Source organism: Rhinolophus ferrumequinum, chromosome 22 (assembly GCF_004115265.2).
Source record: "Rhinolophus ferrumequinum isolate MPI-CBG mRhiFer1 chromosome 22, mRhiFer1_v1.p, whole genome shotgun sequence".
NCBI lineage: Eukaryota > Metazoa > Chordata > Mammalia > Chiroptera > Rhinolophidae > Rhinolophus > Rhinolophus ferrumequinum.
This window is the reverse complement of record NC_046305.1, coordinates 23,298,448-23,324,856: the sequence shown is the minus strand read 5'-3', so window position 1 is coordinate 23,324,856 and position 26,409 is coordinate 23,298,448. Positions and strand designations below refer to the sequence as shown.

Sequence of the window (26,409 nt, the reverse complement as noted above, 5' to 3'; positions counted from 1 at the left end):
CTCAGCTTTCTGTGAGACTGCATCAGTGGAGGATTGTAAATATAGCATGTACCGAAGAATGTGTTGTTTGCTGTTGGGATGCATTATGTCATAGATCTTTGTTACTAAATGCAAAATCTAGGTTTACAAACAGATCAATAGATAATGAATTTGCAAGGAGTCCGGAGGATGACTTTGCCATTTACAATAGGAGTTGCCATAGGTTTTCTATAAATATAATTTCCTTGGAGCATTTAAAGCACGATCCATTTACAGATCCTTTTTTGAGAGTTAAAGGAACCCACCCACACGTGTGTGGGCTCCGTGTCCCCACCATCCCTCTGGATAGGTTACTCACCCGCCGGCTGTGCTCAGACACTGAGATGCTGCTAGGCTGTACCTCGAGACTCATGCACTGGCTGATGCTGGCAGCAAATCGATTAGGTTCCCAGGCCCGTTGGCACCTGTCCCTACGGGAGCACCTGCCACAGACACAGATTCACAAGCGGTCAGGCCTCTGAGACCCTTCTGTTTGGCTCCATTGTCCCCCTTGGGGTAAGTAAGAGGGTTTTGCTGCTCTGAGGCCTGTGGCTGGTCTTCTCATTAAGACTTTCGTCCCACAGGGTTGGGTGCCTCCCAGATGGTCTCTAGTGCAGTTAGACAGAAAGTGGGATTAACCCCAACACGAGAGATGTGGTTCAGATGTACAGCTATCGATAGTTAGCATCTTTGCAGGCTGCTCAATGATCAAGGGAGGGAAGTTTGGGGAATGTGAGAAGATGCGCATGACAGGCTAAGAACATAAACTGTGGAGCCAGGCGACCTGGGCTCTAACCGAGATCTGTTGCCTGCTGGCTGTGGCCCCTTGGGCACCTTACTTAATCAGTCTGTGCCTCAGTTTCCCCAACCTACCTCATAGGGTGTAAGGAGTAAATGAATTCGTGCTTAGAAAATGGCCTGTTAGCCTTTATAACAATAATAGTAATGATTATTAATATTATTCTTCAGGGATATTTAAAAATATGGACAGGGTCTTAGCTGTGTGGGATAGTGTGTGTGTGGGATCTTATGGCTGGATTGATGGCTCTTTGAAGGCAGGGACCATGCTTTATTCACTGAGATATTCTACCTGTCACACGGTATATTTTAAATAGATGTTTGTGGCGTGAAATAATGCCTGGAGACAGAGACAGACGAGGAGTGGCAGCCAGGGCTGCCTCTGTCAGAAAGCTCGTGTGGCTGTTTCTCTCAACATCTTTATCTCTGCCTCCGGGGCTCCTCTGCTTACAGTGGCAGGTGGGCATGGTGGCACCTACATGCATGTGTGTCTGGTTGCCACTTATGTCACACAGGAACATGCTGGTGTTTCCCCAAACCAATAGCCACCGGACACTGCCAGATTCCACATTCAGGCAGTGATTCCCACCCGAGCTCCCCCTAGTCCCTCCCCCCTTCCTTTCTAGGCACATAATGGATCTAAATATGAATGCTGTCAAAGAAAAGAATTATGGAGGTTTAAGTGAATCCTTAAGATAGCTCTAAAGTGAGCTCTTGACTGGAGCCTTTATCTCATTGACTCACTGAAATGGCTCTTTTTTTTATCATACTATTTATGGCAACAGCCCTAACAGAGATAAATAGCCTTGGAGACAATAACACACTTGCCAGAGCAAGGCACACAGAAGAGACAGGAAGGTTTCAAACCCCCTGGACCTTAAGGCTCTTTAGTAACCTCCCTCAGCCCTCTGCCTCCATTAAGGTCCAGTGTGCAGGCCTGGGAACTGGAGCTGGGCCCATCACCTCATTCCCCTTACCAAGGAGGCTGCTGGTGGCAGGTGGCAGGGCACTGCAGAAGGGGCTGGTGAAGACAAAAGTGATCAGAAGAGGAGACACCTCTGGGTATAAACAGGAAAAAGCTTGTTCCCCACATACTTCTGGCAAGCAGAGTTACTGGAAGGAGAGGTGTGCCCTGGTAGGTAGCAGGTAGTGTCTGATGACAGGCAAGGAATCCAGAGGACAGAGGAAACCTGAGACCGTGACGCTGTGGCTCCGTCATTCTGGTACCCACATCTGACCTCACCCTGGAGGGTGACGGGTACTCTGGGGCCACCAGGAGATTCAGGCATCATGGATAGATTTGTAGGCACTAGTACAAGTTGTGGAACGTGGCTGTCCTTGCTGCTGAATAAATGACAATCCCCATCTATAACTTTGGTGTGTTCTCTATGGGAGAAATGCCAGCTACACGGAACCTGGGCAGGCATGACAGGGAGGAGCAGGGGGTGGGTGTTACACTGGACATGGCCACTGCCCGGTTTGAGGGCTGGTAGCCCAGGACACTGCAAGGAGCTAAAGGCAGCTGCCAGGTTCTGTGTAGGAAGAAATCCCTTGAGAGAGTCCAATGGCCACAGGTTAGCCTCACTGAAAGGAACTCAATTTTAGCCACTTTTGCCATTCCTGGGGCACAACAGAGGCGTCATCAGCATCTTTACCATTTGTCTGACCTAAATGGTGACTCACTGTCTGGGTTCTGATGAGAGCATTTTTTGCAAAACTTTTTGAGGAGTCTCTTTTCTCCAAACCCACACAGGGAACCCAGTATTTGTGCGCTCGAATCCAGTCCAGATTTTGCAACTGTGAGGCGCCTGCTTCCCTCCCTCCCTCCACAGTCCTCCCAACACCTGCTGCAGAGGCTGGAAGCCAAGAGCTATTGTGCGGCCCCTGAACTCTGGCCCTCCTCCGCTGCCTCCACCCCAAGCCTAAACCCGGCACATTTCATAGAGATGCTTTGCTGGCTGGCATCGAGCCATGGAGTTTCCAACTCTACTGGGGAACAGAATTCTTAGCCAGCTCACCCTTTTTTCTCCTTCTGGGGCTCCTCAAATCAGGAAGTTTAAATGTAATTTTGTATTTGTATCGAGCTGGTAGTCAATGGCAGGGGATGTATCTGAATTGGGCTGTGAGGCCAGTTGGAGTGAAATGCGGACTTCTTGGAATCATGAAATAATGAAACCAGAAGGGTCCTCCCAAGAGTTCAGGGTTTAGAGTAATTATTTTGATTTGTGTAGTCTGTTCTGGGCTTCCTTATTTCCAGAACATTTATTATTTCGTTTAATCCTCACAATTTACCTGCAAGATAGGCATTATCCCTATTGAGCGATGAAGAAATGAGGGCCCAGAGTAGTCAGTGGACCAGGCAGGGTCGCACAGCAGCTAACTGGCATCCAAAGCTCCCGACTCGAGTGCACTGCCAACTGCACACTCGCGGCAGGAGACAGCTAGTTCTGGCTGCACCAAGAAGGTTCTTGGGAAACCTAGAAATTCTACAGCTTCCCTCGTGAGTTCTTCCAACACCACTACCCTTCCCCATACTGACAAAATTTGACAGCGGCTGGGAGGGCAGAATTTGGAAGTGGAATGAAAGACAGAGAGGCAAAGACACTGCACTTGGAAGGAAGACCACCCATGGCCTCTTTCCCTCTTGCTGCTGCTCTCAGTGCTCCAACCACGATCAGAGTTACTGCTCAGAAGGGGGGAATTCCTCTCTCTCTGCGAACTGCTGTCACATCCCTCATCTGAACTCCCAGTTAAGTACCTGGTCTTCTGCAGTCCAGGCCCCTTTCCAGAACAGTCCCAAACTTACATGTTGTGCAGGGCACACCAGCCACAGTGAGGGTCCCCCGAGCTCAGGCACTCCCCACACGTTGTGTACTGTTCACACGATTCCACAGGGACCCTGGTGATCTGGTAAAGAGAGGAAAGAACATGGTTAGATCAGGTGCTTTGCCGATGTGTGTGCAACTCATCGGTCATCCACCCACACGTGCCCTGTCACCAGCCCTAAACAGGTGACAGTCGGGGTGAACCAGTGGCCGCATTGTTCTCATCTTTTGCCTGGCACAAGCAGGTACAGCTAAGCAGAATGTGCTTCTCAGGTGGCAGCTCAAGGATTCTTGCCTTCCCAGAGATGGAAGCAACACCTCCAGTGTCATTCTCCTGAACTGAAGTCCTCAGGAGAGCTGGGTTTGCTCATGGCAAGTGCTGAAAATAGTTAACTCTGTTAAAAGGCTATTGCGTGCCACCAACTCGTCTCTGAAGAGCTTTCAGCTGGGCTAGGGCTGAGACATCCTGCCTGCACAGAACACATTTAAAAAGGGAGAGAAGGAGAAACTTTTCCTATCAAATAATATTCATCGTATGACACAATCTCTTTACAGCCAACCAAACATACCACCTGGATCCAATTATCCCATTCTCTGATGTCCACATTCAGTTTCTCTAGTAAATCTCCCATCCTTTGAAAAGTCTGACTAAATGGGGACATCCACAGAGAGGAGCTGCCTCTCTGATTCGGTCTTGCTGGAGAAAGTGGGAATTTGCAGATCAAGCTCCTGCCCCCCAGAGGGGGTGACTCCTGCCCACTCCTCCTGGCTTCCAGGTGGGGCCCTGCAGGGCTTGAGCTGTGCCTGTTTGGACATCACTCATCCCTTCCTGCCCAGTATGTGTGACATTAAGGCCAGACAAGGGGGTCAGGAGATCGAAGGCTTCCACTTGATATGTCCTCAGTAGCCGTCAGTTGGCTGGGGCAGGAGGCTGCTGGGCTGCAAAAACATTTGCTGGGCTGGGAATGGCTTCTCATTTGTTAGGGCATAGAGGTCCCCCACCTACTGATGTGTGAGCTCAAGTGAAAATGCAACCTGTGGTCCAGCAGCATAGTGTTCTGCCTCTGGCAGGGGGACAAGCGATCTGATGGAGACGCCTTCACAGCGTCCTCCTGAGAGGCTCAGGATGGAGTCTAACACTGCTCATGCAGCAAATGTTTATCAGCTGTCACCGTGTGGAGGCTCTGGTGGTATGCAAAAGACAAACAGCAGCAAACAGCACATAGATCTGGCCCTGGCAGAGCCCATAGTCCAGTGGGAGTTGGTAATTACAAACCGAGAACTGTTCTCCATTGTGCCTGGAACCCTTGGTAACTTAGAGCAAGGGTGCCTAGGTACAACCTGTCGGGAAGAAGGGTGTAGGGGTGAGTCAGGGGAAGAGTCAGCCTAGAAGGGCATTTCAAGCTGAGATTATCATGTGCAAAAGTAATCATGGACGAGTTCAGTGTAACACAAGTGTAGGGTGCACCTGGATGGGCTGGGGTGAGAGATGAGTCTGGTGGGATGTAAGCAGGAGCCAGATGGCCAAAGGTCTTAGGTACCAGCCCCAGGAGCCTTCTTTTTCTCTGTTGGGTGTTCTTACCACATCATAACACTTAACATTCTGCATTTCAAGGCCTTTTTGTAAGCAAGTCACCTGATGAGCTTTAAATACCCTTAACCTCCCCTTAATAATAAAAATATGAAATGCAGGAAGGATAAATTTAAAAACAACTTTTAAATTTGTTTTTAAAAGTTCATACTTTAAGCAGAGGCTGGGGGAAGCTGGTTTGATATTGCTCATGTGTAATAGAGCCACAAGTTTGAGTTGACTCGATGTCCAACGTGACTTGACAGGATGATGGAACAGCTGGAGGGGCTAATTTGCTCCTGGGCCGCAGATTATAGACACAGTGTCAGGATCCAGAGAGGCCAGCCCACACTGGGGTCTACAACCTGCTCAGGTCTGTAACCTGCCCCAAGAAGCGTGTTGCTCAACCAGAGATCGTCCTCAGAAGGGAGGTCATGATAGGGTGGGACCGATATGTGGCATCTGAGGTACAGATGGTGAACCTGGGGTGTTTACTTAGCTCAAAGAAGTGGAGTCTCAAGGTGGCCATGCTGTTTTCCAGTGTTTGAAGGGCAGCAGTGTGGCTGCAATAAAACTCCTGGGTGACAAGTGTCAGGAAAGCTCAACAGAAGTAAGTCAAGGTTATCCAATATGGCAAAAGACCTCGCTTCCAGAAGGAACTCCCATCAGTGAGATGTGTAAGCAGAGTCAAAATGACATGTATCTGGGAGGCTGTGAAATGATTTCTGTCCTCAGAGGAAGGCTGCACTAGTCCTTCCAATTCTCACATTCAGGATTCTGTTTCCCACAGTTTACCTAACTCCTCCCTGAGACTGTTGATGATTTTTTTTCCTGTATAACTTGTACAGTTAAAAGATAACACCCAGCCATCACCACCAGCCACAGATATCACATTGCCTTAAAGAGAAACCTTTGACCCCTGACTCATGGCCTGTGATTCCTACCAGAAGCACCTTTCTGACAGGTGCTTGCCGGATAGTCTCCTAGGGTGCACCTCCGGGCCTGGGATTCTCAGCCCTTCTGGGTATCTGTGACCCCAGCCACCCGCTTGGCTTCCGCCGGCCCCCTCCATCCCACCCTCTGAGGTCTGAGAGCAGCAGCCCAGTGCCTGGTCTTCCTTTCTTGGGTTTCGGGCTCTGTGTGAGTGATGTCTGCATCTGGCTGGAAATTAAAACAACTGTCTGCATTGCATTCGGCCCGTCTGTCAAAACACAGCCCAGCTCTCAGCAGCTGGGCAAGGAGGCCCTGAATGGGAGCAGTGTCTCCAGCAACAAAGCCCACTTTCACGCCAAGTGCCACAGAGATAGTGAGAACCCTGTTCTTCTCCAAACATGAAACCAATAGCACAACTATTTTTCCTGTTTCCTGGGCCCTCCTGGTGGGAAATTTTTTTTTTTAAAATGCACTGAGTTGAAGAGCAAAGTGAAACAGGAAACTTATTGGGGAGGGGGGCAGTTCTTAAACTTGAATCACTCTCTCCTCAAAGATCTAATAGCCATATACAAACCAGAGGAAAGAAATGTCACAGGGACTGGGAGGAGACCTTCAAAGTCAGATGTTACCATGCGCTCTCTGTCTTTGCCATATTCATGTGTCGCTACATTCATTCATCACTCATCAGCCAATATTCATTGATCGTGTTCTACATCCAGGCCAGCGCTAAGCACTTCAGGGGAATAAAAACAACAGCAGCATTGAAACACAACCATCACCTTCAAGTTGCGAACAGATTCGCAACGAAAACCAGAAAGTGATGTGGGTTCTCAGAGAGGTGTTGAAAGAGGCCTGAAGGAATTCAGAGCAAAGAGAAATACTTCTACGTCTGCACTGTCCAGTGCAATAGCCACTAGCCCGGGTTGCTATAAGCATCTGAAATGTGGCCGGTCCAAACTGAGACGTGCCATAGGGACACACTACACACTGGGTTTTGAAGATTTAGTATAGGAAAAGAAAGAATGTAAAATACGACATTAATTTTTTACTGATGCCCTAGAAAGATAAAAATTTAGCAAATATTGGGTTAAATAAAATCCATTATTAATTTCAACTGTTTCTTCTTTTTAAAACATGGCTGCTAGAAAAGTTACTGTCACACATGAAGCTCACATTTGTGGCTTGCCTTTAATTTCCATGGGACAGTGCTGCTCTAGCTGGGAGTCCTAAGAAGGCTTTGTGAGGGACATGGCATGTGTCTGGGTCTTGAAGGGTGAATGATGCTTATACAGATGAAGAGTTCCAGGTGGAAAGAACCACATGAGCAAACACAGGAGGACAGTGTCTTCAGAAAACCTGGCATGAGGGCTAGGAGCGGTGGATAGAAATCTGGAAGGGCAGGTTTGGGTTAACTTGGGAAGGACCGAGAAGACCATGGAGCTGGAATATAAGCAGTCTCTTAGGTCTCCAGCCTGTCACTCTTTGGCCAAAAGAGTATCGTCCAAAAAGAGATGGCCCTGTGGCTCTCAAAGAACAACAGCTCTCAACGCATGGGTCTTGAGTCAGCACCCTAGGCATTATCTATGAGCTTATGAGACAGGGGAAGCCAGTGTCCACTGGATTAGGCACTCTGGGGATGGGCCCAGAAATGGGTCTCACAAGCTCTCCAGCTGATTCTTATGGATACTTAAGTTTGAGAACCACCAACGTAGATGAGCTCACACCTTGGGGAAGTCTTTTTAAATGTCAGGCCCCTGGGGCTAGGAAGAAATGGAATAAAACTCTGCCACAGGGCTATGGAAGGAACTAGACTGATGTGAGGGAAGGTGGGGAAGGGGTACTCTGGAGACTGCTTTATGCCCAGGGAGAAATTGATTCTAATAACTGGGCCTATAGAAGACCTAAAGGACCAAGTTCAGGCTTCCAGAGTCAGGGGGCACTTCACTCTGCACCTCAGGCGACAGGCGGGCACTCGTTCTGGGATCTGGTGGGCTGGGGTGGGCATGAGAGTTTTCTCTGGAAGCTCTAGAAAGGAAGGGAGCTTTCTCCTGGAGAGTGTCCACCACGTCAGGTGGCACTCTGTCAGGGGTGACTCAGAGTTAATGGGACACTCTGTAATGCTTTAATTAGTGTTTGTTTATTATAATTGCATTTTAATTATGCTTAAGGCTCCCCCACCCCTTTCATTGAGTGCTAGGATCAGAGGGTGGCTGGGTTGGCAAAATCCACAGTCAGAGGACGCCCTGACACCCTCCCTCCTCCTGCCCCCTCCACGGCCTTCTCCCAAGGATCACGGAGATGCGTCAGACTGGACTCCACCCTTACGTTCTGCATTCTTCGCTGCTTGATCTTATGCCTTGTAATTATGACTCTAATGAATATAACTGTCCTATTAAGTCATTTGCTTAAGAAATACTCTCAATTTAAGGTGACTCATACTGTGTTCTTGGCTTCTTTGGCCCCGGGGCCCCGCGTCTCTGGTACCTTCCTTGGCCTGTGTGAAAGGAGCTGGAGATCTATGTGGGAAGGGCTCAGTAGGGGTGTGCAGAGTTTGAGGTGCCCCCCCACCCTTTCAGCACATTGGGTAGCAACACAGGGAGGTACACAATGAGGAGTGGCATTGGCCGTGAGGACAAGTCCCTGAGGGAACTGCTGGAAGCAGCTTCATTCTTGAAGAACACGGCAGACCTGTAGCGTTTGGAGCATCCAGAGTGAGTCCTCTGTGGCCCTGTAGTTACTACCATCCTGGGCAGAGGCCCTGCACACTCACTACCACCAGGTACAAACTCATCACTCTTCAGAGAGAAGAGTTCCCATGGTGGAGCAAGGAACAGAGCCCTTTGGTGAGTGAACCTGGGGGCAGAGAATCAGTGCTACACCTCGGCCCCCCTATGTGGACGCCTATGAGGAGCTATGAAGATCCGAGAATTTGGGGGGGCTCTATGGGAAAACATTGAGTTAAAAGCACAACAACACATAGGATTCTGACAATGGGTGGTGCCTGGGTCCCATCCAGTCCCTCAACATTTACTCAGCACTTGTGCTGTGTTAAGCTCTCTGTTAGGCAATGGTGCTACATTCTCTGCCCTCCTTGGAGCCATAGTTTGGTTGAGGACAAAACCAAGGAAACAGGGCATCTCAGTATAGTGGGATAGATGCCACAATAGAGGTATAATCAAGACACAGTCAGGGATCAAAAGACAGCGAGTGGAGGTTTGCCTCAGGGGGCTTTGGCACAGCACTTGGTGTTGAAGAGGCCTGCAGGATTCCTTTGTAATAATGCAAAAGAGAGAAGGGGAGAGGGGGAAGAAATAAGGGAAAGCTGTTCCCTAGGCTGGAGGGGCCCCTTGGGGACTGAGCATTTAATCCCCCTGCTTCCCTGGAATCTGCTCCCCCACTGCCAGATGGTACACCTGTCCCCACACGTGTCCCCTGCCTCCTGACACAGGAAAGTAACAGAGGCCTTCTCAGTGGCCGAGAGCCAGGTGGCAGGGGTGGGAGGTGACACACACAGCCTGGTTGGAACATGCAGTTGGCTTGATCCACAGCCTCCTGGTCCCCAGAGCCTGGGGCAAAGCGCACAGCAGCTGAAACACAACTGGTTCTCTCCTTTCCTTTGTATCTTCTGTTGGCAGTCTCTCGGTACCAGCCCCCCGTCTCTCGGAGTTTGTAGGGTCTCAGACCCACTTTCTCCTCTTTTCCCCGATCCAACCTGTTTTGAAGAAAAGATCTGCTACTCATTTATAGACGCAGCTGGGGGCAGACTGAAGAGAGGCCCGCCGGGCTGGCGAGCGGACCGAGCCAGGGCACAATCACAGCAGTGCCAGCAGAGGGGTTCGCATTTTCCAATCACTTTCACACATATTATCTCATTTGATCTGCACAGCTCCCCAGGGAGGAAGAGAGGCTAGGTATTGTTATGTTCCATTTGATCCACCAGGAAACAGGCTGCAAAGGGCTGGATTAACCCAGGGCTCAGTGTCACAGTGAATGGCACAGTTGCCAGCTAAAGGACAGCCCTCCAATACCCATGAAGGTGACATACAGTAAGGGATCTTTCTGAGGGTAAAGAAGGAGAGGAGGCTCAGGGGTCAGTTCCAGGAGACAGAAGCGGAACCAGAGAGGGAACAGGAGGTGGGAAGCAATTTGAGGGCAGGCTTTCTTTCACTTCTCTGACTCCACAGCTTTGAGCTTGCTGACACCAGCAGTTCTTACTTGATGGATTGGATGGGTGAGTGGAGTCTCTCTTCACAGGCTTGCCCCAACTCTTGTTAGCCCCAAGGGAACAAGGGTAATCAGTGCGAGAGGCCCAGAGCTTAGCTCTGATCTTTCCTTTACACCAGATGAGGCGGCAACGAACATGGGCAGATGGTCAGTCAGGGAGGCCTAGCCTGGCCCCCGGCCCCTGCCAGATTCTCTCGGGTACCAAAGCCAAAGGGGAGCCTCTGCGGACAGGTCAGGCTCCCCGACATGCTTTGTACTACATCCTCTTTGGTTCAACAAGACTCCACGGATAAAATACCCATATTCTCTTTCTGGTCCTTTACAGGGGAAGAGCAGACTGCCTACTGGATGCCTGAAGTGGCATCTTAATCTAAATCTCTCCTGCTGGGAGTGGGTGGGGTGGGGGACATTGGAGCAGCAATGAGATCCCCTCTTGGGATCTGCTTTCAGGGACTGGGGGACAGGAAGGGATGGGGACTGAGGTCTCCTGCTGATGGCTGGCAGGGTCCTGGCTGGAGTGTCACCTTGCTCTGAGCAGGGCAGTTGACTGAGGTTGTTGGATAGAACAGAGCTACAGGAACAATAATAGTAGTGGCCATTGACCCAGCACCGGCTGCATGCCACCCACTTTACCTATATTATCTCATTTCATCCTTATGCCAGCCTTGCAGTGAAAGCAGTCTGAGGCCCATCTGACTTACTAAAAATCTGAGTCTCGGGTTAAGTAACCTGTCCAAGGTCATGTACCTCGTGGGTGGCAGAAACAGAATTCGAGTCCAGGTATGTCTGACTCCCTGGATGAGGAGTGAGATGGAGGCCCCTCTACCAGAGCTGCCCCGAGGGCTGGCTGTCAGGTCACCTTTCTCCCTCCTAGACATCGGGTGCTAGGCTGTTGGACACTGCAACTACGTTCACTCCCGACCACCGCCTACCTCTTAGCTCATTTTACTAACAACGATTCAACTGCTGGATCCTGAGCCAGACAACAAAAAGGATCATACCAGAGGGGGAAGAGGGAGGTAGGTGGATAAAGATGGAAGGTTCCCCTGCTAGATATTTTTTTAAGCCAGCCAGAACCAGGACAATAAAGGAGGCGGCTCTGAGCAGGCTGTACATTTTTGCCCTGAACCTTGTAGAGATGTTAGAGAAACAGTGAGCACAGCTCGGGTAGTGGAGTTGCCGGGGCTTTCTGCCCTGGTTTGCCAGTTGTTATCTGTGTGGCTTTGGGAGAGCTGGTTAATCTCTTCAGGCTTCCTTTTCCTCATCTTTAAAATGGAGACAGCAATACCTGTCTCACTCATCTCCCCTGCTCATCAGGGAGCAAAAAGCACCTCTGAACTCACATGTTCAGCTTTGGTCTTTCTTACAAATCAACTCCCGGTGATTAATGTGAAGAACTCACTATTATGTGTTCCCAGTGTTAGATCCAGTTCTGTAAAAATCAATAGTCACGTGTGAGATCCCCTTAAGTCCCCATAAAGTAAACACCAACCCAGTCGCCTTCCTGAACTCTGAGATGTGACAGTCACATGACCAATATCACTAAGAACAAGGAGGCACTGCCCAAGAAAACCAACTGGAGGTTCTGGAGCCTGTCACTGCAGCTAAAGCAACATGCGACCTCTGACTAGCAGCTGACCCTGGGGCTGTCTCCTAAGAACACGGGACTCTCTGGAGACCTGAAGGCAGAGTAGAGTTCAAAGAGAAAATCTATTTTTAATGACTTGGGGAGAAGAGTGGAGTGGCTGAGTAATTCGGAGTAATTAAAGCTATCACTCAGAGAGTGGAATCCAAAGTTGGCTGAACTTTTCAATGGCATTTTTCTCCTCCTCATTCACAAAACATAGCAGAGGGTCATGCAGGAGTCAAAGGGGAGAAGATAAAGCGTGGAATTCGTCCTTTTGATGAGTGCTAAGGGAATGGTCTCTCCTGAATTTTTTTTTTTTTTTTTTTTTTTTTTTAGGTAGAAGCCAAATTTCATTCTGGTTGAGAAGACGGGCTATGAAGGAGACAAGTGTTCAGTTTCAAATCCAGCTCCTATACTTATTGGCTGTATGACCTCCTGAGCCTCAGTTTCCTCCTTTCTAAAGTGGTAACAATAACGATATCAACTTTGCAATGTTGTTTTGAGGCTTAAGTGACATCTGTACACTAAGAACCTTGCACACAGTGGGTGCTCAACAGTGGTAGTTATGCTCAGTCTCTATATGCAGACCCCACTGAAGGTGGCAGTGTTTGCACAGGAAAGCTGCAGAGCGCCCCCACCCAGGCTCTGCACTCATGGGTTGGGTGACCTTGAGCAAGCCACCTAGGCTCTTTGGGCTGCAACTGCTGATCTATTGTATGAGGAGAATTACGTCTGCCCTTTGCATGCAGAGCAGCACAGCCACTCAAACTATTGTCCTTATTGATGACATAATCCCTACAGGAGGCCAAAGTGCACTGAAACTCAGGGTCCCTGGCTGAAAGAAGTCAAATTAAGCTATTTTCCTAAGAAAAAAAGGTAAAACTTGGACAAGGAAAAAGTACAAAGTGGAAGGAAACTGAGCAGGCAAAGCAGATATTCTAAATATCATACAGTATTTTCTCAGGCTGGACTCCTGTGCCAGAAATACTGGGGAGGTAGGAGTAGGACTCTTTCTAGCTCTGGTTTTAGGAAGGATGTATGAAGAAGCAGAGATGCTGATACTATGTTGTCTCCATGACAACAGTGGATTTATTCAGTTAGGGAAAGCAAGTGGAGTAGGAAATGGGAGATGAGAAGGATTTGGGAAATAGGCCCTAAGAAATAACTAAAATAGATCTCTCACCTGGAAACCACATGTCTGGGATTAGCCAGGTCCCACAAAGCTCCCTATAGGGCCAACATCGGCTCATCTGCTCCAGGAGGGGAAGAGTGATGACGGCAAAGTGACAAGACAGCAATGTCCCTATACCCTCCCATTCTCATTCACTCATTCCACACTTCTATTTGCTTGGGCAAGTCCAGGGAGGCTCCTGGATGCACAGAACCCAAGTCTAGCCTTACCACATAGAGCTTGACTTTATCTAAGAGCTAAACATCTGTCTCATAGGCTCTGGCCTCTGGGCCCCACCCCTCAAGTTCCAGTCACCAGGAGAGCAAGACAAGAGGGTTTGGAGTGCCAGTTGATCCCAAATTCTCTGTGAAACATCTAGGGCCCACATGCTTAGAAAGGTGAGGTGTCAGTGGAAATCACTGGGCCCAAGAAGAGGCTGGTCAGAGATCTGGGGTAAGAACACGTTTGCTGTGGCCTGGGTAGCAGGCAGGGGCTAACTTCTGTGTTATTTGAGTTGAGGACTCAGGAAATCCTTCTATTAGAGGCAAAGTGGGGCGTTAGGGCGTCACTACTCTTGAAGGGGATCATAACTCTCCCTTTGGCAGAGTTCCTCCCAACCAAGCTCCAGTTTCTGCCTCTGGGTGCTCAACTCCACTTCCGGCTCTGATGTTGGCACTCATAGTTATTGATACAAGCTGGCAGGTTCTTAAGAGACTCTTGTGTGCTAATTTTCCATGCTTGATACCCTCCCTGGAATTTGCTTCTGCGATTCCGAAGGAACTCCACGTTGAAATTCTCAGGTCATCTTGATATAGGGAGAAAAATCCTACCAAATGGCATATGTGATGGAATTGGACTTGGTCAAGCTCAACTGCCCAGGCCCTTCCTTAGTACACCCCAGTCAACAGCTATGTACATGAGAAAACACTCAGCCGGCTCAGCTCTATCCATAGGCCCTGGCTCTGAGACAGGCCTACACCCCTCTTCCTAAGCTGTCTGCTGTATAATTCTGAGTAGACAAGTGGTCATTGGAGCCTCATGTTGTAATTCAGAATTCTGCTCTCCAGTGGACCCCATGGAGCACATCTTCTCAATCATCTCTCAACTTTCCTTCCTAACCATCTGAGACATGGCCATCTTGTCCTTCTTGACATCAGATCTGAAAATATTCTCTCTCATGCTTAGTATGCTAAGTGGCTAGCTCCCTTGGGAAGAACAGAGCAGTTTCTTGTCACAACTTCCTAGGACAAGTAAGTAGGTGAGTGGATGAGTGGATGAGAGAGAGAGAGAGAGAGAGAGAGAGAGAGAGAGAGAGAGAGAGAGAGTGTGTGAGAGCAAGAGAGAGAGAGAGAAAGAGAGAGAGAGAGAGATGGAAGAGTAAAGGATAAATCTCTGCCTAAGGAAAAAAAATCTACATTTACATGAAAAAAAATCGTATTTCCTTTCTGTCTAGAGCTCACGTATGCATTCATGCCATTCACTCATTCATGAAAACTTGGCAAGGCGGTAATGTACAAGGCAGGCAGGATCCCATCCTTTGCTGGATCCTGTGGCACTGGGCTGCTTTGGGAACCCGTATAGGCTGGTCAATTGGATAAAGACCATTCCACTGAGGCAGCAATGACCACAGTGCTCTGTATTCGGGGACTAGTCAGTACGGGCTGATTGGCCTGGCCTTGTGGAGCCACATTCATGTAGACTTGATTTATAACTGAGCAGACCTGCATGTGGTTGAAATACACTTGGCACTTATAATTTGTTCATTTGCTTACCATTCACTCGCTCATTCATTAGTCCATCTCGGTATGAATCCTTCATTTCCATCTATTCATTTATTCAACAGACCAGGTATCAAGTCTTATGCTATGATGGTACAAATAAAAGTTAGCCATGGGCTTACATTGCCTTCAAGAAGCACACCCTCTGGTGGGAACGCTAGAAAGTAAAAAATGTCATATGGGAGGTTCCAAGCTGGGAGTGATCACTTTTGGGTGAAGGGTCTAGGAAGGTGTCATCATTTGTGGCAGTTTTGAAAACTTGGTGATATTTTCATAAACAGGAATGGAGGAAAGACACTCTATGAGAAGAGTAAGGCATCAGCAAAGAACACCCATGAGAAGATGTGGGGAGAATTCCAGGAATGGACAGGTATTAGGGCGTGGCTGCTGCTAAGAAAAGGGACCTGAGGGTAGATCATGGAAGGCCAGGGTGGTGGAAACAAAACAGAAAGGAAGAAAACAGGAGGTTTTGCATTTCTTCTCTATACATCTGTCCCTGTCACTGCGTTCCTGCAGCCTCCCTCCCCCTGCCCCAGCTACAGGCCCCATCCTCACAGCAGGATGGTGGCTGATGACCTCACTGGTCTCCCTTCTCTTCTTCCCACATGAGTTGTGTTCTGCACACCCTCATTTTTTCCTTTTCTTCAAAAATGTGTAATGTGTGAAGGCACGGGTCCTAGAGTCAGACTGTCTGGGTCCACATCCCAGCCCCTTTGTTCATTAGCTCTGTGACCTTGGGCCTGTTACTTAGCTTTCAGCCTCATTTGTTGGTTGGTGAAACGATGATAATAACAGTACATACTTACATAAGACTTACTATCTGTGGATGAAGAAGAAACAGAGGCACAAGGAGTCTCAGTGAATTCATTTAAAGTCGCATAGCCAGTCAGTTGTAGTGCTGGGGTTCAAACTTACACAGGCTGGCTGCAAAACTCATGCTCTGAACTTCTACACAAAATTGCCTCTGAGCATGAAGGATGGCACAGGTTAGAAAACACTTAGCCCAGTGCCTGGCATATAGCTGTTAGTTATTATTGGGATCCATAGTAAGCACCTGCTGTATATTCCGTGCAGGTAGGAAGTTCAAAAGATGACCAGACATGGCCCTGATCCTGAAGCAGTCAGAGTTTGTCAGGAAGATAGAAAACCCCCAAACTGTAATAAAATATTAGCACTATAATTGAGATGTGGTACTGCTACAAGAGCAAAGAGCAAGGGCAAATCAGGGAAGCCTTCCAAGAGGCAGTGTTTTATAATAATGGCCTCAACTAAAAAAAAAACAAAAACAAAAACAAAAAAAATAATAACCCCCCAACCCCACACACCCCAAAAAAGTCAAAAACAACAAGAAAAATTACCTCTGTCCAAACACTCTAGCCTGATATTTCAGCCTTTTAACCTCTGCTACCCACCCAGGCTGACAATTCCACTCTAGGCTACCTTCTGTCAGCATCAACCCCCAACTCCTGGCAGGCTGGCCTCCTCTCATGCTCTGCACAGTCCTGCCTCCTTTGCTCACAGAGCCCTGCCAGTCAGAATGTCCTCCCCTCTCCTGCCCATCACCCTGGGCTCCCCCTCCTCCATGCAGCCTTCTGTGACCAACCTCTGCAACTTCTCTGTCTCTGAATTTAGAATCTGACTCCCTGCGCAGTTGACAGGACTCAAATGCACTTTTAAAGTCTTCTTAGGTTACTCATAGAGCTCTGCTTTTTATTTCTTCAAATGAGATATCCCCGTATGCTCCAACTTCAGTTTCTTACATAAAACAGGTCTATAAATACCTGCTGAGAAGCTAATCACACTTGCCCAGTGATCCAGGTTTTATTTTAAGCTTCTTAAGTAAATGTACTAAGAAGTACATGAAGGTTCTCTAGGTGTGGCTGAGGCCCCGGCATTCTGCTGGGATCCATTAGGTGACACGAAGGCTTTTATTATTTTTTTAATGGACTTAATGTTTTTATAACCCAGCAGAGGTGTATAGTGTCATGGAAAAGACACAACTATTAAAGTCAGAGAGAACTTGGCTCAGCCTCACCATGTACTCAACTTGGGTGTTGGGTAATACACTTAACCGCGCTGAGCCTCAGTTTCCACTTTTGTAATTACTATTGGATTTCAAAATTAAAGCATCCACCAATGCACCAAGATAAAATGAATGCTGCATCCTAAAGTAAGGTGGCAGACTGTCAGGCAATTTTTCAGACTAGATCCTCAAGATCCAGGTTCATGATTCTTCTACCCTTCATCCTGGGTCTCCAGAGCCAGATAAAAGAAATAAAAGGGTCCAGGAATAACAAAGAGGGGATAATGTGAGATGCTTGAAGGAAGCTCCTGGAGTGCTGTAACTAAGCCACCTTTCAGTAGGACCACTTGGAAAGCTTGAGATGCATGCCCTGGACTGCAGGGGACAGAGTAGACTGGCAAATCCAGAAGACAGGAAATCCAGAGGGTGGTGGGTGAGTTCTTAGGAGGCAGAGTGAAGGCAGGACCTTGGGAAGTCACTGAAAGGCCCCTTCCCCCTCACCGTGATGGTGGTCGGCTGAGGATGTGAAGTGCTTCCTTGCACCAGATCCAGGTATGGACCTCAGGAGCCAGAGCTGGCCTGGAATCTTTTTAAGACCTGTCCAACAGGACCCCCTGGAGGTAGGGTTGGGACTCTACTGTGAACATCTATGTGGAGTGAAGTGCTGGAAAATCAGGGCTGAGGGGAGAGGGGCAGGAAGTAGCTCCTAAGGACCCCGCCCCAAACAAATCAGAATCATCAACCAGTTCGGAGAGCATGAGGCTATCTTGTAACAATTCCAGTTCAAGTGATAAAGGACGTCTCTGACCCTTCCCCTCCTGTCCCCTTCCTCTGAAGGGGTCAGTAACAACGATGGATGGAGTGGGGGAAGAGAAGTGAAAAAAAGAAACACACCTCCCATCCCTCATTGCTGCAAGTGGGGTGTGCAGCCGGCCCAGGCTGAGGAAGGAGAATGCTCTGTGCTTCAGTCACGTTCAGAGTTTTACTTCTGGTCAGGAACTGGGCACTATCATTCTGAACTGAGACTGTGTTTGAGACTTAAGGGTCCCTGTATTATCCAACGGTGAGCTGTTGAGCTATGCAGCCTGCCTGAGACGTCGTAGGCAAAAAGGATAGCGGCAGACAAAACAAGCGACGCCTTCATTCTATCTCCCAGCACACTGGCTGGGTCAGACCAGGCTGAGGACTGCTGTTCTTACATGCACATGTTGTCACGTGAAGTGAGGGCCATGGCTCTGCATGGTTCAGGATCGGCTTATCACACAGATCTGGGGGGGGGTATGGTTGTTACTTCTGGGGACCGAATGATAACTTCTTGATCACATAACTTAAAAAACAAACAAGCAAACAACAACAACAACAAAATCTGGGCATCAACGCTCAGATACATGGCTCAGCAGACCATTCTTTCTAAAATCCTGGGGTCGGGTGGCCGGTTAGTTCAGTTGGTTAGAACATGGTGCTAACAACACCAAAGTTGCTGGTTTGATCCCTGTATGGGCCACTATGAGCTGTGCCCCCCTTAAAAAAAATCCTGGGGTTCTTTCAGGGAATGAAGTCTCTTTTCAACCCAAGTGGCTCATGGGTCAAAAGATCGTGAGAACTGCTCCCCTGGGGAGCCTGTTGGCTCATTTGCCTCTGCCTTCCAGGAGATGTAAGCACAGTCATCGGGGCATGGATACAACATCCGAAGCTGGTCTGATGAAAATAGGGTGCAGTGAGGAACTGGCTCTTGGTCAGAAGCCCTGGGATGCTCCTGCTACCCTTAGCTCGGTGCGGCCCTGCCTGAGCATTCAGCGGGGATTAGAGCTTTGCAGCCTCTTCTGGCCTGGAGGTCAGTGACGGGGACTGTTCAAATCTTTACCTTCCTCACTGCTTTCTATTCATGGCCTCCTTCAGTGGTGGCCTCAAATGTACCTGATGTCACGGAGCCTCTAGGGGATAGAAAGGGGTGGAGGGGGACATACGGAGATAGAAGAGAAACAAAAGATTTTTCCTTTTTTTTTTTTTTAAACAGGTGCTTAGGAAATTAATTAGAGCAAATGATCACCGAGTTGTCTGAATTTCTATTTTATTTGGTGCATGCCAGGTCTGGTGGGAAAAAAGGGGGAATTTTAAATAATTTTGGAGTTATAACTGATGTAATTAGGTGCTCAGTGAACACTTAGCATCGAGCTGTGCTTATTAAAATTACTGTTTTAATCAGAACATTGCCGGCGAATCATTAATAATACAATGGCTCGATTCCCTGGAACTCTAATTAGACCTGGACTTTTAACCACCTGAGCATAATCTGGATACGCACCATGGGTGATGCATTACCATCTCAGGGCCTGCGGGGATGGAGCATCTATACTGCTATTTGGTGACAGCCCGAATGTTTCATTTTGGAGTGTGAGAGACTTTTGAGGGGCATAGGGGCATGGATGCTGAAAAGGGGAGATGGAAGTGGAGGGAGTCGGCCAGGGGCCCTGGGGTGGGACGTCTTCAGGAAGAAAAGGCAGGAGATACTTGTCCAGCTGCTGCAGGCTAGACCTGCTAGATGCATTGTTCTGCAGAGGAACAACAAAGCCATGATGTCACAGAGCCAGCCAAAGGCCCTGAGTCAGGATGCTCTGCCTTCACTTGGGCCCGCTCCTCATCCAAACCAAACACATGTCTAGGAGGGGACAGTGTTAGTCCCTGCCAAGTCACTGTACCTCAGAAATGGAATCGATCAGGCACTATGTGATAACTAAAGGTTAATCTGGTGAAGGGCTGAGGCCACTTCTTAATTTTCCTGTCCTGTACTTTGTGTTACCCTAAAGAGAGACCATGAGATGGGCTGAGTTTTTCCAGAATTTTCTAATCCTTATGGACACAACTAGGTCCAGAGCTGGAGGGAGGCCAAGTGGACATGTGGGTGTCCCCTGAGATGCCTGTGAGCTGGTGTTTAGGTGGTGGTGGTGGTGGGGGGTGTCATTGCCCAGTTCCTGGATATGAGCACAGAACTGTGATTTCTCTGCTCCTTCAGTTGGTGGCACATTGTTAGCAACACTGATTTGGCCCCCCTGAGGGTCGGGGTGGGGGTCGGGGTGGGGGTAGAGTCCTTGGATAGATTCACAGGGGTGGCCGAAGGCAAAGTAAGTGGAAATGGGCTGTCTGTCCTCCTAGGGCTGGCTAACTAGTTGGAAGGACAAAACAAAGATGTGAAACAGAGATTTAGGGCACTTAAAAGGCAGATATTGGGAAGCGAAAATTAAGCTGGAGCCAGACAAGGGCATGTGGAGTTAAGTGGTGATCAGGGTTTGATGGGATTAATCAGAGACGGGGTAAAGGCCTTCCGAAGGAGGGCTGTGGGGCCAGACTCCATCTGCTGAGGTGCGGGGAACCGGAGGCGGGCAGCACGCGCTGTACCTCTCATTAAGCATTCTTCTGGCTGCTACCGGAGACCTTCCAGCAACAGGACTGGACTCTCTGAGGCTCCCTTTCTCGGCCACCTCCAACCAACACAGCACTTCTGTGCAATTTGAAACAGGCACCTCCTCTAGGTGCATGGCTTGGTAAGATGAGTGAGGACTTGGTTTCCGCCCCCACTTGCCCCTTAACCAGATATGCCTCTGTGCAGTTCACAACCTGAACCACCATATCTGGCAACACTGATGCCCCAAGTCTTTAGGGAAATAAGGAATTAAAATGTGTAGCGTGGGCCGACCAGAGTTCTAGCTGACCCAGAGACAGAAAATTTTTGCGTTAAAATGTGTGACTCTTAGAAGCCCTTTTGGGGATGCGGATTTCAGATAAGGTGGGACTGGAGGGTGGGTTGAGGAAGAGGGAAGGCTCCAGGGAGGAGGTGGGGCTCGAGGAGGGGCAAGGTGACGTGTCCTGGGCAGCAACACATCATAAGCCAAAACAGAGAGAATGAGATTTGGGGTGTGCTCTGGGGACAGCAAAGGACACAATAATGGATGTCCCCATTTAGATTTTGTTTCTTCCTTGTGAGTAGACATTTTAACCAAGAGTTTATAAAGTAAAACAACTCTAGGCCACCCTCAGGGAAGACTAGCCCAATGGAAGACATTTTCTATAAACCGACAACTCCGGGAGGGAGGAAGCGTTCCATCACTGGGAACTCTGAGCAGAGACTAATATCCACCATGAGTGAGAAGGTGAACTCCAGAGGCGCCCCCCCAACTCCAGGGTCATCTTAGGGGAGAGGGCCTGGTAGGCAGGGGTGGGCAACAGCCCCTGTGCTTTGGAAACAATTGGTTAGGCCTCAACTCAAAACTTCTTGGGCTTCTGAGAAAAGACTCTATGAATGATAGCCCCCTGACACACACACTCACCACCACTCCACAAACTCATGCTCTTGTACAAACACACTCATGAACACAAACACACATTCATACCGTACACTCACATGCCACAGCAACACACTGACACCACACACACACTTCACACGTACTCACATCACATGCTTACACTGATATCCCACACACATATTCATGTCACATACACTCATAACACACAGATGTTCCTGCCACACTCATCGCCCTTCCCCCACACCAGAGCCTGCACACAATTGTGAGAAGGAAACAGCCATGGGTAGCTGTCTCCCTCTGCCTGGTAGTGAAGAAGGATTAGGGCCGTCCAAGATTAAACAGAGGAGTCAAAAATGACAAACAGACTTCTAAACAGGATTAGAGAGTCTTAATGAAAACCATAATGAATAGAACAGCCATACAGATATCATCCATAAATGGCCATAAATATCAGACCAACCGATGAGATCTTAGATACGGCAATTTTGAACCCCATGAAATTACTTCTATTATAATTTATCAGTAACTCACCAAACCCAGCCTCATATTTAAGCCTATCGTGCTTCGCAGAATAGGCTGTGAGGCCAGACAGACCTGGGTGTGGATTGTGGTTTTGCCCCTGATAAACTTGGGCATGTTGTGCTGCTTGTTTGAGTCTCAGTTTCTTCATCTATAAAATGGGGATAATTATTCCCTAAATAGTTATGTTGTGAAGATTAAATTAAGTCCTGGACAACTCTAATAATAATTTGTAATACTAATAATTTGCTATCACAGTTAGAATTAATTTTCACTATCTCTTGTTCCCTCCCCTTTCATCTTTCTGGGGTCAAGGAAAGCCCGTTGGCTGGTGGAATCACTAGGGAGAGAAGGAAAAGGAGGAGGGACATATAAGGCATAGTCGAAAGCAGGAGACTGAGGCAGGAGAAGGGAAAGGCTGAGAAAACGAGGAGGACGGCAGAGCCCTTGGCTGCTGTACACTGGCATAGGTGGACTGAGTGCCCATGCCTTCTTGGGTGGGGGCTACTGGAGGAAGGAAAGGTTTTGGAGTAGCCACACAATTATGGCTCAGCCTGCCTGAGATTTTTTTAAATAATAGCTTTATGGAGATATAATCCAATTCACATACCACAGAATTCACCCACTTAAAGTGTATGACTCAGTGGTTTTCAGTATATTCACAGAGTTGTGCAACCATTACCACAATCAATTTTAGAACATTTTTATCATCCCCAAAAAGAAACTCCATATCCATTAGCAGTCACTCCCTCTCCTCCCCTCCCCAACTGCTTCAGCCCTAGACAACCCCCAATCAGCTATGAATTTGCCTATTCTGGACATTTCGCATAAATGGAATCATACACTAAGTGATCTTTTGTGGCTGCTTTCTTCCACTTAATATTACGTTTTCAATGTTCACGATGTTGTCGCATATGTTAGTGACTTCTTAAATTTCTTAATTCAAAGCCAAGAAGGTGAAGGAGCAGAGCTTATTAAAGTCACACATCAGCAAAGTCATAAATAATGGAAACCGTCCAATTGTTCTCCGTAAGAAATCTCACTGAATCGGGTTAGGCACTAAGTTACCGACTTAGAGACCAGGCTGTTGGAGTCTTCATTTTTGCCACTGGGAAACCAATCTGCAGTGAAATGACATGTTTTTCGAGTGTGTGCTTTTTGTACCCTCCATATGCTTCTCACAAAGAAAGAAAAATAAAATAGGCTCCAAGTGTAAGAGTCTCTTGTCTATGATTTTATGATTTAGATTTAATGTTAAGAGACAAATGAGAGTCTCTTGGTATTCTGTCCATATGTCTCTCTCTTACCTCTTAAAAGTGACAATTCCCAACTCTATTTTTACAACATAAAAGGATGACTCTCCTTTAATGGTTATCTGTCATTGTTTATGTTTAAAGTATTTTTATGTTAAGCCTGTAGCATTATGAAGCAGGAAAGCAACACCCCTGGGCCAAAGGCAGTTCCTGAAGTAGGAATGGCTTATAATCTGGATTGAAAAGGACTAGGCTATTCATGGGACTCAGGAAATGTCAGTCACCTTTGCTTTATAACTGATGTGAGATATGTCCCTTAGGGCAGCTATTAGGAGAGTTTCAGGAATGACCGGGTATCTATTCCATCCAGTTGACCCCAGAGACAGAAAATACTTAAAGACTAAATTGTGTGTGCAGCTTCACTCTCTGTATTGATGCCTCCCATCACTACCCTGTGACCGCTAGATGTGAGTCTAGGGGCCACAGGTAAAGAAATTGAACTTTGTGCAAAATGGAACCAGACATACCACTGACTAATACTTACGCTTCAGGCAAACCTGACTGAAGAGGGTTATGTGAGGTCTTCTTTCTGTCCTATACGTTGCAATATGGATTTAGCTTGAGTTACAGGGAGAGGAAATTGTCCACAGTCAGGCCAAGATAGTACTAAAAACTACAGCGTCCTGAGATGCAGGCATGGTGGCAATGGTAGCAACCATAGCTAGAGACCCAGGGAAGAATGCAGATAATGAGGAGTGACCATGAACTTCACGTATGATTGCTGATCACTTCCCATTCAGTGACCAGTATATCTCTGGTCATTTCAATGAATACTGTGAGAGTCACAGAACCAAATTTATTTCTAGAACTAAATCTATGTGAAAATGGAACAATAACAATACCAAACAGCCGGTCCTGTAGGGCCCTCTTTCATGAAATAAAATGATATAATGTGGCCACCCTTAAAAGGTCAAGCATTGTTTTTTAACAATGCCCAAAGAATCTCATTGAATTTGGACACATGAGGACAGTATCAACTAATATCATAACATGTGAAGTGGTTTGCACACCGGTGAGGGCTGCCCTGGGACCAGAGTAGCAGTGTAGGTCTCCTGTGGCTACTGCCCGGAAGTCCCATGCTCCTCAGAGGGCTGCTGTCCAGTGCTCAGCATTTCTCTCATTCCATCTAGCACAGAGGAGGCATTGGCCAGATTCACGCAGCCCTAGAGTTCCTCTCTCTGTTGCAATTTACTCCTTAGCGTATCCTTGGCAAATAAATAGATGATCCCAGGTGAGGGAAATAGGATTCTGGAAAAAGTGAGGTGACTAGAATTTTCTCCATTAATCTGGCATGCTTCAATTTGCACTATGAGCATAAATTTGCATGTTGAGTTCTAGAGGCTGGAACTCGAAGAATATTAGATAAAATAAAATTAATTCTTGTAATCCTCTGTGATCATATTCAAACCCAATATTCTCAGCTTGGCACACAGAATAGGTTTGCCTGCCCTCTTTTCTCTGTGCTTTCCTATTAAAATTATTTTCTCAAACACTGAGTTCTGTCCATACAATCAGTGTTAGGAGGGGATAGGTATTTCTAAACAGCATCTGGATCTCCTAGTAGCTTAGAACCTAATAGGGGAGATACCAAATGGGTACTCAGCAGATATGTAGTTTCTATCCTAAGTTAAAGAAGCTCAGAGAGCACAATTCATTCTGATTGGGCTGAAGTGAGATGGTTCTGAGTTCTGTTGGGGTACAAGGGGCAAGGACACATGGAGGCGGTAGCAAACAGACACTCTTGACTTTCTAGACATTCAAAATACCTGCGTGGTTCTCTAGCCTACAATCGGTTCCCTCTCCTTCTAGGGAGGTTGTTAATGGAAGATAGAGTTCCTTGAGATGAGATGGCTGAATGCTGAGCCCAGCAGGCCTCAGAGACTTGGGAAAAGCCCAGGACTATGGGTAATTTGCTGGGTGGGCCTGAAACCATGAGTGTGGCCAGCCCAAGGCAGAGAGCAGGATGCCAGTTTAGCTTGACTTCCTGCTGAAATCTGCTAAGCCTTGGGAAGCAATCTTGATGCCAAGTGGTGGCTTGGCTCTTTCGGGCTCCTCCATGAGCTGAGGCTTTACCTGTGGTTCTGGAGATGGGATCCATCATGGAATGTGGAATATGTGGGCTTCCTTTTCTTGGGGAAATAAAACCGACTTCCTGTGTACCAGTTTCTAGTGGTTACTGAGCTAACCACTGCCTGACATGGCTAGGTCCACGCCAGGACAATTCCAGATCTTGTCAAAAAAGTTGCTGCTGTTGAATGTTTGCTGTGTGCCCAGCACTGGGCTCAGGGCTCTACATAGAACGTCTTGTTTAACCCCTGCAACAACCTGATGAAATAGAGTCTATCATTATCAACAGTTTTTCTAGAAGGAGACTGAGGGCCTGACGAGATGAGATAATATGATGGAGGTCAATTTAGTAAGAGGTAGAGCCAGGATTCTGGATGTGCTCAACACAAAGCCTGTCCTTCCCCCTTGCAATTAGGCCTCCCAACAGCCAGCAGGTAACACGGAGCAGGAGCAGAGCAGGGGCATGTTCAAAGGCTGTGGCTCCCCGTTGCCTGCCCTGCCTTCCTGGGGAGCCAGACGCTCTGCTTTTGGTCTCTCCCTGCTACTCCCCTCCCCTCCCCACCTCCAGAGCACTCCTGGAAGGAAGCTTATGAGAAGAGATGCAGGCACACTGTGTCCTGGGCCTGGGGACAGGTGACCTTTCCAATTCAGCACCTTTATAAATCTTACCTAATGAAGTTAAGGGGAAAAAAGAATTAATGAATAAATGAACGTTAAATCACTCCCTGCAAAAAATTGGTGCTGACAGTACGGGCCAAGAAGAGAGCTTGGAAAGCAGGGCTGACTTGCACAAGAGGCTTTTAAAATTTCTTTCCCCAAATTCGAGGGAACTGCAAGTCTGGCCCAGTCTGAGACGGGCAATGAAGGCTTTGGGAAGTCGACGGCAGGTGGCCTGAAGGCGATGGAGGAAGAAGCCACACTCGACCTGGGGTCGTTTTTATCAGGAGCTGATTTGGGGTGATGCATATATATGCACACACACACTGCCCTCCTACCGCCAATGAAGACACGGGTAGGTTCGGTTTGCCTGGCTCACTCCTGGCCTCCTGGGACCTGTGTGGCATGTCTTCCTGTCAGTACCCATGTTTTAACCATCTCTGTCCCCTTGTCACCACCCCCAACTGCCACCCCACATCCCCTGGGGCTGAGGGGCCATAGGTGGATGCTGGCTGGGCCCAGGGAGGAAGGAGAAAGAAAAGCAGCAGGCCAGCCAGGCCAGGAGCTGATGCAGGACTGGTAGAG

At 48.0% G+C, this 26,409-nt stretch overlaps 1 protein-coding gene and 1 non-coding gene across 3 annotated transcripts in view; one reads left to right on the top strand and one right to left on the bottom strand.

The window, feature by feature from the left end:
- PLXNA2 (plexin A2) overlaps positions 1 to 26,409 on the bottom strand; it is a 207,363-nt gene that overhangs the window by 72,838 nt on the left and 108,116 nt on the right. For both annotated transcript variants that reach the window (XR_004421527.1, XM_033092346.1), the window contains exons 5-6: positions 3,623 to 3,723; positions 338 to 461 (exon numbers count right to left, since the gene is read on the bottom strand). Coding sequence is in view for 1 of the 2 variants with exons in the window: in XM_033092346.1 (XP_032948237.1) it covers positions 338 to 461; positions 3,623 to 3,723 (225 nt within the window). In the remaining variant the exon portion in view is untranslated. The remainder of the gene's footprint in view (positions 1 to 337; positions 462 to 3,622; positions 3,724 to 26,409) is intronic.
- TRNAV-AAC (transfer RNA valine (anticodon AAC)) lies at positions 18,398 to 18,471 on the top strand. The gene has a single exon. It is a non-coding gene; the product is annotated as a tRNA-Val (tRNA).